The following is an 18317-nucleotide window of genomic DNA, read 5'->3' as shown; positions in this document are numbered from 1 at the left end:
TGCCAGAGAGAAAAAGGGGCAAGGTAGAGGAATAAGAATGACTTAACATTGATATTTGAAAGTAGATAATGATATCATGGGGATTCATTATGCTATTCTCTTTACCTATGTATGTTTACAATTTTATGTACTCAAAACTTTTTTTTCAAATGGAGGTACTGAGGATTGAACCCAGGACCTCATGTGTGCTAATCATGTGCTCTACCACTGAGCTATTACCCTCCCCCCACCATAATCAAAACTTTTAAAAGTGAGAGGGAGCTTTGTAGGCAGAGCTGAATTTTTTTTAATTGAGATAAAATTCACATACCACAAAATTAACTGTTTTAAAATGTGTAATTCAGTGGTATTTAGTTTAGTCACAAAGTTGTGCAACTGTTACCACTATCAAATTCCAGAACACTTATCACCCCCAAAGGACACGTTAGTACCTGCTGTCAGTGAGTCTCCATTTTCCCTTTCCCCCAGTCCCTGGCAGCCAGTAATCTATTTTTTCCATCTCTGTGTGCTTTCCTATTCTGGACAATACATATAATTTTTTCAAGATTCATTCATGTATTAGCATGAATCAGTACTTCATTCCTTTTTATGGCATAATAATATTCCTTTGTTTGGAAATACCATATTTTGTTTATTGATTAGTTGATGGACATTTGGGTTGTTTCCACTTTGACTGTTATGAATAATGCTGCTGTGAACATTCATGTATAAGTTTTTGTGTGAACATATGTTTTCAATTCTGTTTGTTATATACCTATATGTAGAATTTCTGGATCATATGATAGCTCTACATTAACCATCTGAGGGCCTCCCAGACTGCTTTCCAAAGTGGCTGCACCATCTTACATTCCCACGAGCAATGTATGGAGGACTCCAGTTTCTCCACACCCTCACCAGCACTCGTTATTTTACATTTTAAAAATTACAGCCATCCTAGTATGTGTCAATTGATTTTCTATTGTGGTTTCTTGATTGGCATTTCTCTAATAACTAGGGAATGTTGAGCATCTTTTCATGTGCTTAATATCCAGCTTCAGTTTTTAGCTGTGTGACTTTGGCAAAGTTCTCCAACCTCTGGGTCTCATTGCTCCCTCATCTGTAAAAGGGAGATAATAATGCCTCATGATGTTCTTGCAAGATTAGTGAAACACAGTGTGCTTGGAACAGTGCCTGATACAGAGTAGGTACTCAATTGATACTTAACATTACTTTGCTGCTTGAGCTGTAGTGGGTAACCTGCAGTCCCAGCAGGCTTTTCCTGGTGACTTTGGTATGTCAAATACAAGTCAAATACTGAGATGATGGTGCCCTTTCATTTGCCAGGGCGGCTTTTCTTTTTAACAACCTCTGTAAGCCTTTCTTTGCTTTTCTGTCGACTCCAGCTCTGTGTCCTTTCTAGTGCTGGTCAGGACCATGGAGGATACACACAAGAGTAAGAAATAATTGATGATCTTAAAACTTAGAGACGATGGTATTGTCAAGCTAGTTTCATAACTGTGTCACGTGTCTCAGTGCTGTCAGAGTTAAGAGGAGGGAAATAATCAAAGAATTTATGTAAGAGAAGGTAGGCCTATGGAAAGTATTTGAAACACCAAGAAAGAGAAGCAGTTAAGGCATTCTAAGCAGGGAACCAAGTGAGCAAAGAGAAGGAAACAGGAGTAATCTTGGAGAAGGGTAGTTAGGAAACTAGCCTGGTTGGAGAATTATGAGAGAGATTCGTGAAGTTCTTATTTTATTGTTTTCTATTACTTATTGCAGAATATGTAGTGAAAGAATTTTTATACCTGGAATCATGAGACTCTTGTTCTAATCCTGGTTCTGCTGCAAATTAGCTAGGTAATGATTTATTCTTTCTGGGCCTTAGTTGCCTAAGCAGAAAATGAGTGATTGGGTATATGTGTATCAGATCACCATGATGTGCACTTACAGTTCTTTATCAGTTCAAATATCTTACAATTCTATATGTCAGTTAAATTTCAATAAAGTGAAATCTTTTTAAACTGAGTAGTTGGATTAGTTCAATGGTTTTTAATTGGGAATGTGCATCGGAACCTACCAGAAAGCTATTTTGGAGTATAGGCATTTGGATTATACTCGGGAAATTGTTTCAGCAGGTCTGAGGTGAGGCACAGATTTGTACATTTTGAAAATGCTTTCCAGGTGGTTGTGATTTACATTCCTAGTGTTATGAGAGCCACCAGGTTTCTTAAAAGTCACTAGACCTTGGCTCTCTGGAGTTGAAATAATTTGGATGGTGGCATAATCAGCTTCAGACCAGCTAAAGGTAATATGTTGTTGTAGAAAAAGCATCCTGGACTGTCATGTCAGTCTGACCTAGGTTCCCATTTCCCAGCTCTGTGGGTGGCCCTGAGCATGGCACATTGCTTCTTTGAGGCTCAATTTATTCATCCATAAAATGGGGCTTATAATGCCTACATGGTCAGGTTGTGATGCTGAGAGAGAGTGCGTCACACTCTGCACTATGCCTGGTACAAGGTAGGTGGATGCTCAATTAGTGATTGGTATGAGGGGTATATGCTGGAAGCAGCTATCGCCAGGGGACAGCATAAAACTGTACTCCTACCCTGACCCACCTCGAGTTAATCATAACTCTAGGCATAAATATGTTGTGGTGCAAAGTAAGGATTTTTGCTTCTTTTGTCTGGATATCAAACAAATACTGACTGTTTTGCTATCTGCTTGCCAGTGTGCCTCCCCTTGTGTGACTTAATGTGTGACATGACTATCTACTATGGTTGGACTCTCTTTCTGTAGCTTAGCAAAAGCTTAATGCATTGAAGCTCCTGTCAGACTCCAGAAAATTACCATTCCTTTACAACTTAAATGAAAAAAAATTAAAAGGTCAGTTGAGTTCAACGAAATTTTCAGGGTCTACAGGATCTAGAGCTACAATGCAGGCTTTGCTCCTTATAGCCATGTGACCTTAGGAATATAATGTAAAACAGGGATAATAATAGCAGCTATGTCCTCATGAGATTGTTTTGAGTATTAAATGAGTTAATGAATATAAAGCAATTGGAGCATTGCTTAGCATATGGTACATGTTCTGTATCTGTTAGTATTTATTATTCATACTACCATGCCCCAGGTCTTATGTGGGAGCCAGGAATACAGAGGTTGTAAATAAAGCCTCTGCAGTCAAGGAATTTAGTGTAGTAGACCCAGAGTGCAGATCATTTCAGTATGCATTATATAAGGCAGGAGCGGCATGCATAGGAAGGGGACTTAACAGTCGGCCTCTGTTACATTAAGAATACTGCTCTCCAGGAAGAAACCTCATACAATGGAAATTGTGCATTCTGGAGTCAGCTCAACCTGGTTTGAATCCTGTATATACTCACTCATTATGCAACTTTGGGGATAGCCAACCTCTCACAGCCTTAGTTTTCCCATTTCTAAAATGGGGTGATACTTCTGACGTCTAATTGTTGGAAATGCCTGATTTGGGTGCCCTGCGGTTTAAGGTGCTCCTAAGAAAGAAAGCAGGGATTTTTAAAAAAAGAGTCAGATGAACTTAGACTCAGATTCTAGCTGTGTATTATTTAACATTTCTATGTCTGTTTCCACTTGTTTTTTCATCCATATTTACCTTGCCCATGGTTGTTCTGATGATGAGATAATATATGTAAAGTACACGCAGTGTTTAGAAGGTGCTGAGCAATATATAATAGCCTTATCTTTCTGACAAAGGTCTCTTCTGTTATTGTTTAAAGTAAAAACTTAAATAGTATATACCACATTAATTTCAGTATTCTTCTAAAGAGCCTCAGATTACAGATTATAGTTTTATGCGAGGAGTCAGAAAAAAAACTGGGCATTTGAATGAACACATGGATAATGCTGCCTGTGTTTACAGTAATAATCAAGTTCTAGTCTGGGAGAGGCTTTTTTTTGGAAGAGTATTTTGTTCACTCTCATCGTAATCTTATTTTGAATTTTTTTGGGGGGAGGAGGCAATTAGGTTTATATTTGCTTATTTTTTGACAGTGCTGGGGATTGAACCCAGGACCCTGTGCATGCTAAGCACTCACTCTACCATTGAGCTATACTCTCTCCCCAACCCTCATCATAGTCTTAAATTTCAACAAACTATAAAATTCAATTACTAACTTTCCTGACTTCTAACCAAATACAGATCAGCTTCTGTTGCATGATGTCTTCTCTTCTTCTCTCCTAGGTCTTTCAGAGCCTTGAAGACCACCATTTGGAAGTGGTGGCTTTTTTCAGGGAAAATGGCTTCCACGGTCTTCTTGCCCATGATTCCGAGTATGCTCTCTACAATATTCCCTCTTACTATAGTTCCCATGCTCTGAAGCTTAGCTGGAATGGGAAGAACCTTACTACCAACCAGTTCCTGATGCAGGAGGTAGCCAAGCAGCTGGGCCTGAAGCGGATGAATTTTCCCATATTTGCTGCACTGCTAGGTAGGTGGTCCAAAGAACAGGCTTCTGTGATCAGCCTTTTGGAGGAAAGTTTCCTCCTCCAGTGTTAAGGGATGTAGACCAGAGCAATTTAGCCTATCATGATTGAATTTAGCTTCTGAAAGTCCACGTGCCAAACACTGTGCTTCTGGGCTTCTTACTAGAGACTCAGCATGTTTGCCTTATGAATTAATACAGGATATTCCAGAGCATTATTTTGATTCTTAAAACCCTTTTTCTTTTGTTAGTTGTGATAACTATTTTATGCAGAGTACCATCTTAGCCCTAGACAACTTTGGTTTCCCACTCAGCATTAGCACTTCTACTCCAGTGTTTAAATTTAGGTCAAGAACACAAATTTTTCTTTATGGTTTTCTTCTTGTTTATGTTGTGCTAACATTTTAGTATGAAAATTCCCAAACGTACAACAAAATTGAAAGAATTTTGTGTGAAAATCCTATATCTACCACCTGTATTCTGCCATTAACATTTTACTATACTTGATTTATCATGTATCTATCCATTCTATCCATCTATCAGTCTTTCCTTTAAAGATGTATTTCAAAGTAAGTTGCAGAGTGTTGATTATGTTTCAGGTTGGTTTTCTAAGTACTGACCGCATGAAGTTTAATATCTTGAGTTGTGACCTCTGCTTGTAATCCCAAAGGAACTGAGCTTGAATAACCTAGTGGAGTCAGCACAAGTTTTGGAATTAGGCCTTGAGCAAATTACTGAAGTTAGACCCCTCTGGTTTCCATTTCGTCATCTGAAATGGAATAATAATACCTCATGATGTTATTGATAAGGTTAAGTGAAATAAGATATGTAAAATGCCCAACACTTAGTAGGCAGTCAGTAATTGGTGGCTGTTACTATAAAAGGCAGCATGAGTAGGTGATAGAAAATATGGGCTTTGGCATCCAACAGTTCTAGTTTCTTATCCTAGTGTGGGCACTCATTAGACGTACCCCCTTGGGCAAAGTCACCAAACTTGTTCAAACCTCAGTTTCCTTATCTGTAAAATGGGGATAATGACATTAGCATACACAGTTATTATAAAGACTGTACATATAATGCATGTGATACATGGTAGGTAATCAACACATAGCTACTGTAGTTATTTCATTAAGAACATAGACCTATGTGAATTATTTGATCATTTTCTCTCCCAGAAGTCCTTTCATGGCCTGGGAGTTCTAAGAAAACATTTGTAACATCAATAAATGACCAATATACTTTATAGGTAATCACATTCTCCCAGATGAGGACCTGGCTGCTTTTCACTGGAGCCTCTTGGGACCAGAACATCCCCTTGCATCACTTAAGGTAATGTACCCCACTTCCTGCCTATACATCCCTGCCTAGAGGACATCAGGTTTTGAATTTTTGATAGAATATCTTTCACTGAACCTAACATATTTCAGATACTCACAGACAAAAAGTTTATAAACTGTGATCAATACACTTAAAAAGGAAAAAACTCAGTTTTCCACCTTCTGTGCAGGAAAACATCCAGTTATTCCCTCTTATGTCTTTCTTTCCTTTGTGTCTCATTTACTCCCCCACTACTGCCACACTCACATAGAACACCTCACTTCTGATACTTCTGGTCACTGAGCATGTGGGGGGTTCTCCCCACACCAAGCAATTTTCTGTGACACCAGCTGGGTATCCTACAACTGAACTCAATTCTAAAACTATCTACCTGGAGATGGTGTCGGGTCCCACAGGTTAAGGGCTCAGTTCCAGAAGCCTTCCCCCTAACCCTTGCCCACCTCAGACACCAGTCATAAGCCTAGGTTATCACCTGTGCTTCTGACCAACCAACTGGCTATAGATTAGAAGTTCCAATGACCCCCTTCTCTGATTCAATTAATTTGTTACAGCAGCTCACAGAACTCAGGGAAATGCTTAAGTTTATCAGTTTATTAAAGGACACAGATGAAAAGCCAGATGAAGAGATACAGAGGATGAGGTCTAGGAGAGTCCCAAGTACAGGACCCTATGTCCTCATGGAGTTAGGGTACATCACCCTCCTGGTATGTAGATGTGTTTGCCACCTGGAAGCTCTCCAAACCCTGTCCTTTGGGGATTTTATCATGGCTTCATCACACAGGCATGATCAAACATTAACTCCATTTTTAGCCCTGCTCCCTTCTCAAGAGAATAGTGGGGGAGGGGGTCGAGGAAGACTCCAAGCTTCTAATTGTGGCTTGATCTTTCTGGTGAGCAGCCCTCATTCCAGAGCCCACCCAGAGTCACCTCATTAGAGCAAAAGATGCTCCTAGTGCTCTTACCACTTAGGAAATTACAAGAGTTTCAGGAGCTTTGTGTCAGGAACTAGGGGGCAGAGAAAAATACATATTTTCTATTGTCTCATACCCTTATTATCTTAAGGATCCATAAAACCTATGAAGAAAAATACTAATACCCCAATAAGTGAAATAATGAGCAAAGGACAGAAGCAGACAAGTCACAAAAGAGGAAATACAATGGCCAATATTATGACTAGGTATTCATCCTCACTAGTGATCAGACATACAAATTAAATGAGCAGTGTGATTTGTTTTTAACCTAACAGTTTACAAAATATCGAAAAGTTAGTCTACCTACTGCTATCAAGGCTGTGGTGAGACTGATACTCTCATACACTTGTGGTAGTATAAGTTGGTGGTGGTATTATTATTTCCCCAGTTCTTTCACTCTCCTAGACAACCATTTCAGACCTTTTCCCCTCTCCTCAAGCCTCTAATGCTCCCTCCTCCTTGCTCATCCTCAGCTCATGACCTGGCTTCCTATTTCACTAAGAAAATTGAAGCACTGGGAAGAGAACTTCCATCAGCTCCCATCTTCTCACCTGCATGAATCTGTGGGCCCACATGCTCTGCCCACCTCATGTTCACTGTGGATGACCTGTCCATGTCCCTGTCTAAGGCCAACCCCCTCCACTCTTAAGCTAGATCCATCCCCTCTTGCTAACTTAAGGGCATCACTTCAGCAGTTCTCCCCTCTTTCTTCCACGTCATCAATTTCCCTCCTTTCATTGGCTCTTTCCTCATCAGATGTATAAGCATGCACCCATCTTAAAAAGTAAAACAAAACCTGCTTTTGACTTCACTCCCTCCACCGAAGCTACTGCTCCATACTTATTCCCTTAGAGGAGACTCTTCTCAAGAGCTGTCTGTGATGGAGCTGTTTGCTATTCCTTTTCCCTGTTCTCTCTTCAATCTGCTTTGCTGAAATTGCTCTAGACAAACTCGCCAATGACTGTGATAATAAATCCAATGACCAGATCTCAATTTTCATCTCACTTGACCAGTCAGCAGCACATGACCCAGTTGCTCACTTCTTCTTTTTCAGAACATATTCTTTACTTGGCTTTAAGGACACCACTCTCTTCTAGTTTCCTTCCTGTTTCACTGGCTGCTGTTTCTGTCTCCTTTGCTGCTTCCTGGATATCTTCTCTACTTAACTTTGGAGCGTCTTAGAGTTCTATCTTTGTCCCTTTCTCTTTTCTGTCTACACACACTGCCTGGATGATTGATTTCGTCTAGACTCATGACTTTAAATACCATTTGTCCGTTGATGACTCCTAAATATATGTCTCCAGCTTTGATCTCCCCCTTTGAACTCCAGACTCTAATATCTAATGGCCTACTAAGAAACTCCTGATCATTACCCTAAACCTGTTCTTCCCACAGCCATCCCTAATTTTCATTATTGGCAACCTCATCCTTCCAGTTGCTCAGCCTAAAAATCTTGGAATCATCCTTGACTTCTCTCTCACGCCCCACATTTCCTCTGGCAGCTAATATGATCAGTTCTTCCTTCAAAATACATCTACTTCTTGCCATTTTCACCGCTATCACCTTGGTCAAGCCACCATTCTTGCTTGGATTATTATAACAGTTTAGTAACTGTTGGTCTTTTGCTTGTGCTCTTCCCTGCCCTGTGCCCCACCTCACCCCCACCCCAAATTGATTCTCAATACCACAGCCAGAGTGATCCTTTAAAAAACTGACTCAGATCATATCACTGCTCTTTTCAAAATCCTCCAGTGGCTCTTCATTATTACCACAGCCTACTGTGCCCTCTGCCCCCTGCCTCTCCACAACCCCACACCCCTGTACAGCTCTGATTTAATCTTCCCTTCTCTTTTGCTCATAGAACCTTTGCACTTAACCATTTCCTCGACTTGGCATGCCTTTTGCTCCCACATAGCTATTTCCTCACTCCTATAGGTTTTCTCAAATGTTCTTTTCTCAGTGTGGACTTTCCTGGCACTCTATTTTAAATTACTTGCCCCTTTCCCCCAAATCAGTTGCATTACCTGGCCCTTTCTCTGCCTAGATTTCTCCGTAGCACTTTTCTACGTCTAGCACATTATACATTTTTTTAGGTCCTTCAACAACAAATTCTTTTTATTATAGATAAAAGCAATATTTTGGAAAATGTATTATAAAACATTTCAGTGAACTAGAAAGATATATCATTAATTAAGATTAATAAATCATTTTATAAATTGAGGTCTCAAGAATTTGGTCATGTGACTCACTTTCACAGAGCATGAATGCAGTGATAAAATTGAATACCTGAACATGCAAAGCTGAAAATCTATTTTTTAAAACACCTATATTGTAGTATGATTCCTGTACAGTAAAGTACACATATTTCAGATGTACAATTTGATGAATTTTGATAGATGTATACACCAATGAAACCACGACCACAATCAAGATAACTAACATTTCCATTACGTTCCAAGAGGTGCAAATTTTGAATTTCCAATTTAATCCTTCCCACCCTTTTTACCCCCTGGTAACCATAAGTTTGTTCTCTATGTCTGTGAGTCTGTTTCTGTTTTGTAGATAAGTTCATTTGTATCTCTTTTTTTACATTCCACATATAAGTGGTATCATATGGCATTTTTCTTTCTCTTTCTGGCTTACTTCACTTAGAATGACAAGCTCCAGGTTAGCACACTATACATTTTACTTGTTCTGTTTATTTGACTCTTCTTACCCCATCCCAGCACTCCTACACTAGAATTTAAGCTCCCATTAGGGCAGGGATTTTTGTCTGTCTTGTTCACTGCTGTATCGCTGGTGCCAAGGACAGTAGGCAGTAAGTATTTGTTGAAGGAATAAATGGTACAGCCTTTTGGCTAAATAATTTATATAAAAAGCCTTTAAGAAGTTTATACCCTTTGGCTCAGTAATTACCATGCTAGGACGCTTATAATTAAATAATAGAAAAGTGGACAACAAAAAATATCTACATTTCATCACAGCATTAAAAAAATTATCTAAAAGAATTTAAACCATCACAAAAATAGACAAAGGTATAATAATAATATAGTGAACTACCATTGTAACATCTTCCAGATCCAACAGTAATCACAGTTGTTGGGGGGGTTTTGTTGCTGTTACTAATGTATTTTAAAACAAATGCCAGACCTCAAGTCATTTCATGCTCACGTTCTTTGAAGTATTATTCATTTATTTATTAATGGAGGTACTGGAGATTGAAGCCAGGACCTTGTGCATGCTAAACGAGTATTCTACCCTTGAAATATACCCTCCCCCCTCACACTCACATTCTTTGATATGCATCTCTGAAATATATGAGCATTTTCTTATGTAAGCACAATGCCATTATTACTCCTAACAAAATTAATGATAATTTCTTGGTATCATCTTAATATCCAGTCCATTTTTAGATTTTCCTGATGTCTCAAAAAGACCTTTTTGTGGTTAGTTCAAATCAGGATCCAAACGTGGTCCACACATTACAGCATTACCTTTAAGAGCACAAATTTGGAAGCAGCCAAAATGTATCATGAAAGAAAACTAATTAATTATAGCAATGTCAGAAAACAGTGGTTATCTTTGTAGTAGGATTATAGATGATATGATTTTATCTTTCTTTATACTTTTCAATCTTGGTCCAAGTGTTCTATAGTGAGAATTAGGAGGGAAACTAATTTAAATAAAAGGATTTAACTCTCTCAGTGAATTACTGAATTGAACTCTGTATCTCACCCCATCTTACCCCCTTTTCTTGGTGATCCATCTCTGATGTCAGTGTGCCTTGCTCATGTTACTTCTTCTAGGTCAGAGCTCATCAGCTGGTTCTTCCTCCCTGTGATGTGGTGATCAAGGCTGTTTCTGAATATGTTAGCTCCATCAAAGACCCCTCAAACCTGGACGTGGTTGGGAAGGACGTTTTCAAACAGTCTCAGGTAAGCTAGCCTTCCCCTTCCTAGGAATCACCAATTTTCCTACCTTCACCAATACCACCAGCACATCTGATCTTTTTTGTGCTGCCAACCTTCTCTCCCCCTAGCTGCTTGTCTTCTCCCTGCTTACAGACTGGAGCCCCAAAGTTTCCTTTAGGAAACATTACTAGGCCTGGGTTTAAAGGATTCTTTAGCTTTTCCTGCTGATTATTAAAGTTATACAAGCTCATTCTGGAAAATTTAGAAAATGTCACTTATAATTTCATTATCCAGAAGCAATTTGCTATAGTTATCACTCTGGTATATAGCCTTCTCTCTTTTTTTTTTGTTTCAATGTATATTTTAGTATAAAGGAGGTTTTGCTTATTAGAAGATAACGGGTCCTGAAGAAAACTACATAAGTAGTTCCACATAAAACAAGGACCAATGTTTCATTGTTAATAGTGAAAAAAGGAAGAGCTCAACTAGGATTTTGTCTTGTAAAATGAAACTAAAAGTCAAGAAAATAAGTTAGCTTTATTTTCAACAATTTCATTTATACTTGTACTCTGGGTTTTTTCAGTTTTATTTTTTAAATTAACATGTAGTAAAATGTACTTTTGCATATGTGTATGTACAGTTATATGAATTTTTAACACATGTATAGATTTATATAACCACCATCACAATCAGGATCAGAAACCTGATTGAACCACCCCCAGAAGTTCTCATGCTATTCCTTTGTAATCACACCAAACCCATCCCTAATCCCTGACAACTACCAGTCTATTCTTTGTCACTGTGGTTATATCTTTTAGAGAATAGCCTATAAACAGAATCATACAGCATATAATCTTTTGAGAGTGGCATTTTTCATTCAGCGTAATGCTTTTGAGGTTCTTCTAATTTGTTGCATGTTGCATCTATCAATAATTCATTCCTTTTTATTGCCGAGTAGTATACATTGTGTGGCTATATATACCACAGTTTGTTTATCCAGTCACCCCTAGAGGATACTTGAGTTGTTTCCAATTTTTGGTGGTTTAAGTGGAGCCTCTTGATAGCAGCACTATATACAATAGCCAAGACATGGAAACAACCTAAATGGCCACTGACAGATGACTAGATAAAGAAGTCGTGGTACTTTTATACAATGAAATACTACTCAGCCATAAAAAAGAATAAAGTAACGTGGATGGAACTAGAGATCATCATTCTAAGTGAAGTAAGCTAGAAAGAGAAAGAAAAATACCATATGTTATCACTCATTTGTGGAATCTAAAAAAAGAAAAAAAGAGGACACTAGTGAACTTACCTGCAAAAGAAAGAGACTCACAGACATAGAAAACAATCGTGGTTACCAGGAGAAAGAGGGTGGGAAGGGATAAATTTGGGAATTTGAGATATGCAAATGTTAGCCACTATATATAAAAATAGATTTAAAAAACCAACTTTCTTCTGTATAGCACAGGGAACTGTATTCAATATCTTGTAATAACCTTTAATGAAAATGAATATGAAAATGAATATATGTATGTATATGCATGACTGGGACATTGTGCTGTACACCAGAAATTGATACACTGTAACTGACTGTACTTTAATAAAAATAATAAATAATGAATAAATAAAAATAAATGGAGCTTCTATAAACATTTCTGTACAGGTTTTTGTATGAACATAAGACTACTAAAAGAGGATATCTTTGTCTTGTTCTTGATCTTTGGAGGAAGCATTCAGTCAGCATTAAGTATAATATTAGCTATAGGTTTTACAGATGCGTGTTATCAGGCTGAGAAAGTTCTCTTCTATTCCTAGCTTACTGAGAGGTTTTTATCATTAATGGATGGTATATTTTTTCAAATGCATATTGTTTGTTTATGTTGATAGGATCATGTGATTTTTCTTCTTTGGTCCATTGGTTTTTGAATATTGAACCATCCTTGCATTCCCAGGCTATAGTAAAAATGTATTACTCCCTTTTTATATTGTTGCTTTTGAATTACTAGTATCTCACTGAGTATTTTTACATGTATTTTCATGAGTAATATTGCACTGTACTTTTTGTGTGTGCATGTGCTGTCTTTGTCTGGTTTTAATATCAGGATAATGCTAGACTCATAAAATGAGTTGGCCTACTCTTTTCTGCAGCAAGAAAAATTGCTCTCTTGGGTTTCCTTAAACATTTGATTTCTGCTGTTGTTTTGACTCCCAAATTATAAATTGCGTGAAAAAAATACTCTCATATTATTTCTTCTTCTGAACATCTGATGTTCCAACATCCAGTCCAGGACAGAAGATAAAATAGAGCGATTCAAGAAAGCAGTTGAGTACTATTCAGTCACAACTAAACTCTCTTCGCTGCCAGTTGGTCCCTCCTCCTTTCTAGGTAAGGCTTCTACCTGACCCCAAGCTGGTTTGTCTGTCTGTAGGGGAAACTGAGTTAGTCCCTCAGGAACTCCTGGGCCAGAGTGAAATCACTTGTTTGTACTGCACCCTCCTAGGAGTCATTTCTGTTTGGTAGACATTCTCCTTTTGATTTCCATGTAGTAAGAGAAATGACATGAGACAGGGCCCTGATTTCTTGAATTTATAGATGAAATCCAATGCCATTTCCTTAGGTTGGACTTCTTCTGGTGCTAACCTCCATTGTGGCCTGTATATGTAAAATAGCCCTGTCTGTGGGATCAGGCCCGAGTTTGAATTCCACCTCTGCTATGTACTAGCTGTGTGATCTTGGCAAGTCACATTTGTATGAAATGTGACTCATGGTACCTCCTTAATAGGGTTGTTATCAGAGGAAATAATTTACGTAAGGTTCCTGGCATGGCATGTAGTAGCTGTTCGATAATTTATAACTTATTTATTAATAATTTCTCAGGTGATGGGGGTTAGCAGAATGTAACAGGGTCGAATTATTAGGACTGATTAAATTATAGCCCTTTCTCTTTGCATCAGGTTTTCGGAATAACCGGCTTGGAAATCCTCCCCTTCCACGAAATCAAATGGGCACTATCTCTGGTGGAAAACCAATGGTAAGTATCTTTTAAGAAGCTTGAGACCATTTGATAGCGTTAGACTCAGCTTGCTTCCCAGTTTTTATAATCTAAGTTAAGGAGTTAGGGTGATTCAGTATTATGAGAACATCAAAGCTGTATATACCTATGTCACATTCTCAAATGGAGGCTGGCAGACTGTGTAAACATCCAAATCAGTAACCACTAAGACATGTGAAGGTAGATTAGCTAATGTTGGAAGAATGGTTTTAGGAGACATAGATTGGTCCATTGTCCTGCCTTGGGAAGATGCTGTCTGTACATCACTGTTAGAATTATTTCTTGTTATTCTCAGTAGGTTCTTTGTATCCCAACAATTCCAGCTACTGGCACCATCCACTATGTCACAGCTTCTGGGGCAGCCATCTTGGAGCCTGGTAAAATGTTAAATAAATAGCTTTTCTGTCTCTTTTGTCCTTTAGTTTGCTCACCATGTGCCCCAGAAAATGAAATATCCACCACCATTCCCAGTGGGACCCAACTCCTCTCTTCTCTTCTCCTCCCATGCTTTGGGGGAATCCCATGCTTTTTCTGAGGATCCCATGCTGCAGGACAGCCCCTTTGCCAGTTGGGCTGTCTCTTACGATTCCTCTGCATCCCAGTTTCCCAATTACCTGACTTCCAAAGCCTCACCTCCTTTGGGACCAGACTCTTCCCACTCCTCTTCCTCTGATGGTGATGAGCCAAATGGAGCCAGCTCTGAGTAAGTATCTGTATAGGCACCCCAGAGAACAGACTTCTGAAGCATCTGTGTTCTTTTGCTGGTAACCTGGGTAGGAGGTGTGGGAAAATGTATTTTCCTGGCTTTTTTTCTGGAACTTTCTGCTCTTAAGTGAAGTAGGAAAACTCTCTCTATGCTTGGCCACTTCATGCTCATTTGGACTGTGTGTAGGTGGTAATTTTCAGATACCCAGGCCACTGAGGTAGAAGGCACATAGCGGCTGGTTAGGGAAGCCCTGCCTGGTAGGAATGTGCTATGTATCATGGCTGTCATTTCTCAATTTGTGAGGGGGAATAGACTGAATGTAAAAAAAATAAAATTGAAAAGACTTTATAGAGTTGAAGTATTAGAACAGTTGAGTATGCAATTGTATTGCTTAGTAACTCAGACAGGGTTCTGAGGATTAAACAGTGGGATTTTGTACGAACTCATTTGTTTTTAGATTATTCCTCCAAGCAGATTATTCCTCGGAGGCAGAGCTGCTTCACGGTTTCAATTGTAATTATTTTCTCAGAACATAAGCAAATTCTAAACATGGCCTCTTAAAAGATATAAAGGATTCAGTATGGTTCCCATGACTTTTGATCGCTTTGGTTTATATCAGATGAAAGAAGCCAGGAGGGTAGTAATGGCCACTAAAAGGAAAGCTATCAGGTCCAGTGCTAACCCAGTGTCCTGGCTTCCAGAGGATTTGTAAGATTCCTTGGGATCAAAGCCAACATCTTGAGTTAGAATATTCTTATCAACCCCCTTTCTCTCTTCTACACTGTCTTTTTTTTTGGTGTATATATATATATTATATATTATATATATTATAATATATATATTTTGAGGTATAGTCAATTTACAATATTGTGTCAATTTCTGATATACAGCATAATGCTTCAGTTATACATGAATATACATATATTCCTTTTCATATCACACTGTCTTTTTAAACCTTTTAGTCACATCACAGAAACACTTCAGCAGCAGCCTGGATGGGAGGATCCAAATGGTGACAGAGGGTCCTGGGTGCAGCCCATCGATGCTGGAGTTTCAGATGCCAGCCTGGGTGATGGGGAGCCCCACATCCCATCTCTGCTGTCTATGTCTACGAGGAACCACATGGACATCACCATTCCACCCTTACCTCCAGTTGCTCCAGAAGTCTTGCGGGTTGCTGAACACAGACATCGAAGGGGTCTTATGTACCCATATATCTACCATGTCCTCACTAAGGTAAGAGAGTCTATCAACACCTACCTCCCTGCTCTCAACACTGTACTTCACACTTCCTAGGACAGTAAGTTATGAGAGAAAATTCTGATCATTGGTATTGAAGGGAGATCAAAGGAGACCAGGTGTGCTGGGGCCCCTTATTGTATTAAGGGTCCCTCATGAGGTGATACCAGCAGGAGATGGGACTGTGCAGTAAATGAGGCCTGGATGTGTAATGGTGAGATTTTTTTTTTTGCTTTTTAACCTTTTTTTTTAAAAAAATATATATCTTGTTTAATGCATTTACCCATCAATTCTTGTCTGGGAGAAGAACACAGTCATGAGATTAAGACTGCTGGGAAAATTTCAACAATCCCTTTGGTCCCAACGCTGAAAATAGCTGAGAAAAGCACACATCTAGAAAGGGAAACAAGAAACAGAGGCCACCAAAGAATCTTTTGAGCATTCTGTTTGCTACATTTCAGAAAATGTAACATTGGTAGTATAGTTATTTTCATTCAAAAGATGGTTCTTGCAGCATCATTCATGTCTGCCTTCAGGAATCATGTTTGCAAGGATCAGTTTTTTGTTTGTTTTTTCAAATAAGTAATTTGAAAACAAAAAACAGTGTGATATTGGCCCTCTAAAAGGAAAGAATGAGACCCTTTTCCTTGTTTCAACCGGTGCTTTAAGAAAAAGCAGGCTAAGCACTGAGGCCGGCCATCACAGGTGAGCAGAGCCATCAAGAGTTTTGAAGAAGATAATGCACCAAGTTTGTGCACTCTGGTCTAGGGACGGACACAATCTAAGAAGAGGTATTCTGCCTTTGTTCTTTACTTCTTCCTCCACTTCCCCAGAACTATTCCCCTTCTCCAGTCTTCCCATACAAGTCTAACCCCTAGCAAAATGTCTAAGATAAATTTTCCGCATTTAGTCAACTATAGTCAGTCATAGCAGAGACTTTAAAAATAGAAGATAGCTTTTAAGCTGGCTGTGGTCAGCTGGGCTTGTTATAGCTTCTTTTAGTCTGAAATTCTGTCTAAATATGAGTAGAAAATTTAATAGGTGACTACAGAGGCTACAGTTCATTACTGGGGTTGTTCTTCACTCAATTTGGTATTTCAAAACTCCAAACCTTGAGGTAATTCATTTTCTCCTTTCTTCTGAACCATTTTCTTGTTAGGGTGAGATTAAGATCCCTGTATGTATTGAGGATGAGTGTAACATGGAGCTGCCTCCAGCTGCTCTCCTGTTCCGGTCAGCTCGTCAATATGTATATGGGGTCCTTTTCAGTCTGGCAGAGACACAGCGGAAAATGGAACGCCTGGCCATACGGCGGCGGCTGCCTGTAGAAGGTAAGTGTGGTTCTCGCTTTGACAGTTTTCTCAAACTTTGGACTCAGAGCAAAATGTCTATGCAAGTACATCATATTTTTGCTATGGAACAGTCTTTGACAAAATGCATAATTCCCAGAATACATATTGGTATAGGACATGCATTAACTTAAGCCCCAATTCTTTAATTATTAAGCATTCAGGGTGACTGGTACTTATAAGAACCAGGCTGGACTTAACGAATGTGGAGGCGTATCAGACAGTTTCTCCTCCTCCGTGAGGTTTTTGCTTTGGGATTTGATCCTGTAGGTAGTTGGAGCCATTGAAATGTTGTAAGCTGCAGAGTGACATGATTGAATTAGTGTGTTCAAAAGAAACAACTAGATTTCTGCTCCTGGGACGATGGAGTCAATATACTTTTCCTTATTCCTCCTGCTAAATAAATCTAAAAGCTCAAGATATTATATATAAAAGAAGCACAAGAGGGAGGAATAACTTAGATCATTTAGGAGTTTGAGATTAATATGTACACACTGCTATATATAACATAGATAAACAAGGACCTACTGTGTAACACAAGGAACTGTATTCAATATCTTGTAATAACCTATAATGAAAAAGAATATGAAAAAGAATATAGATAGATATATATCTGTATCTATAGCTATATATCTATATCTATAGCTATATATCTGAATCACTTTGCTGTACACCTGAAACTAACACAACATTGTGGATCAACTGTACTTCAATTAAAAAAAAAAGTACAAGACATTCAAGAAATTGAAGAGAAGTTGGCAGACTGGCTAAGGACCTTGGGATCCAAGGAATGATGTAGTAGTGAGTTCCCTGGGTTTTCTTTGTGCCTTATATATTCCAGACTGGGTGCAGGACAAGCTGACAGCCCAGAAACATGAACAGTTGCAGACTAATAAAAAACCCCAAGAAAAGCCTGCTTTCTCTAGCCAAAGTACCCAAAAGGAACAACCTAACAATACAGAAAATTTTTGTATAATAACAGTTCTACTCCAGCCAAACACGAGAGAAAAACTGTAGCCTACTCCTACCCTGAGCAGCAGAGGCCAAATAAAGAACCTAGCCTTCAACCCTTGCCAGACCATAGCAGAGTGTGCCACCTGACCCTGCTGTGGAGATGTAAGACAAGGCCAAGTGGGGAGATGTAAGACAAGGCCAAGTGGGGAGGTGTAAGACAAGGCCAAGTGGGGAACTAGAACTTCCACTCACACTTGGTAGTAATGAGTCAGCATCCTCCTTCACCCACCAGAGTGGTATCAGAAAAGACCTGCTAAAACACAAAATTTAAATAAGATCCAGAGTCTTTCAAAA

The 18317-nt window shown here is 38.9% G+C and overlaps 1 protein-coding gene across 2 annotated transcripts in view; it reads left to right on the top strand.

Annotated features, from left to right (window-relative positions):
- Positions 1 to 18317, top strand: part of FAM120C (family with sequence similarity 120 member C) — a 97525-nt gene that overhangs the window by 25233 nt on the left and 53975 nt on the right. For both annotated transcript variants that reach the window (XM_031671122.2, XM_031671126.2), the window contains exons 2-9: positions 4199 to 4445; positions 5686 to 5768; positions 10555 to 10683; positions 12946 to 13048; positions 13618 to 13694; positions 14138 to 14418; positions 15384 to 15657; positions 16820 to 16991. In XM_031671122.2, coding sequence (XP_031526982.1) covers positions 4199 to 4445; positions 5686 to 5768; positions 10555 to 10683; positions 12946 to 13048; positions 13618 to 13694; positions 14138 to 14418; positions 15384 to 15657; positions 16820 to 16991 — 1366 coding nt within the window. The remainder of the gene's footprint in view (positions 1 to 4198; positions 4446 to 5685; positions 5769 to 10554; positions 10684 to 12945; positions 13049 to 13617; positions 13695 to 14137; positions 14419 to 15383; positions 15658 to 16819; positions 16992 to 18317) is intronic.

The sequence above is a fragment of the Vicugna pacos genome, chromosome X, assembly GCF_048564905.1.
Source record: "Vicugna pacos chromosome X, VicPac4, whole genome shotgun sequence".
NCBI lineage: Eukaryota > Metazoa > Chordata > Mammalia > Artiodactyla > Camelidae > Vicugna > Vicugna pacos.
This window is presented reverse-complemented; position numbering and strand designations above follow the sequence as displayed.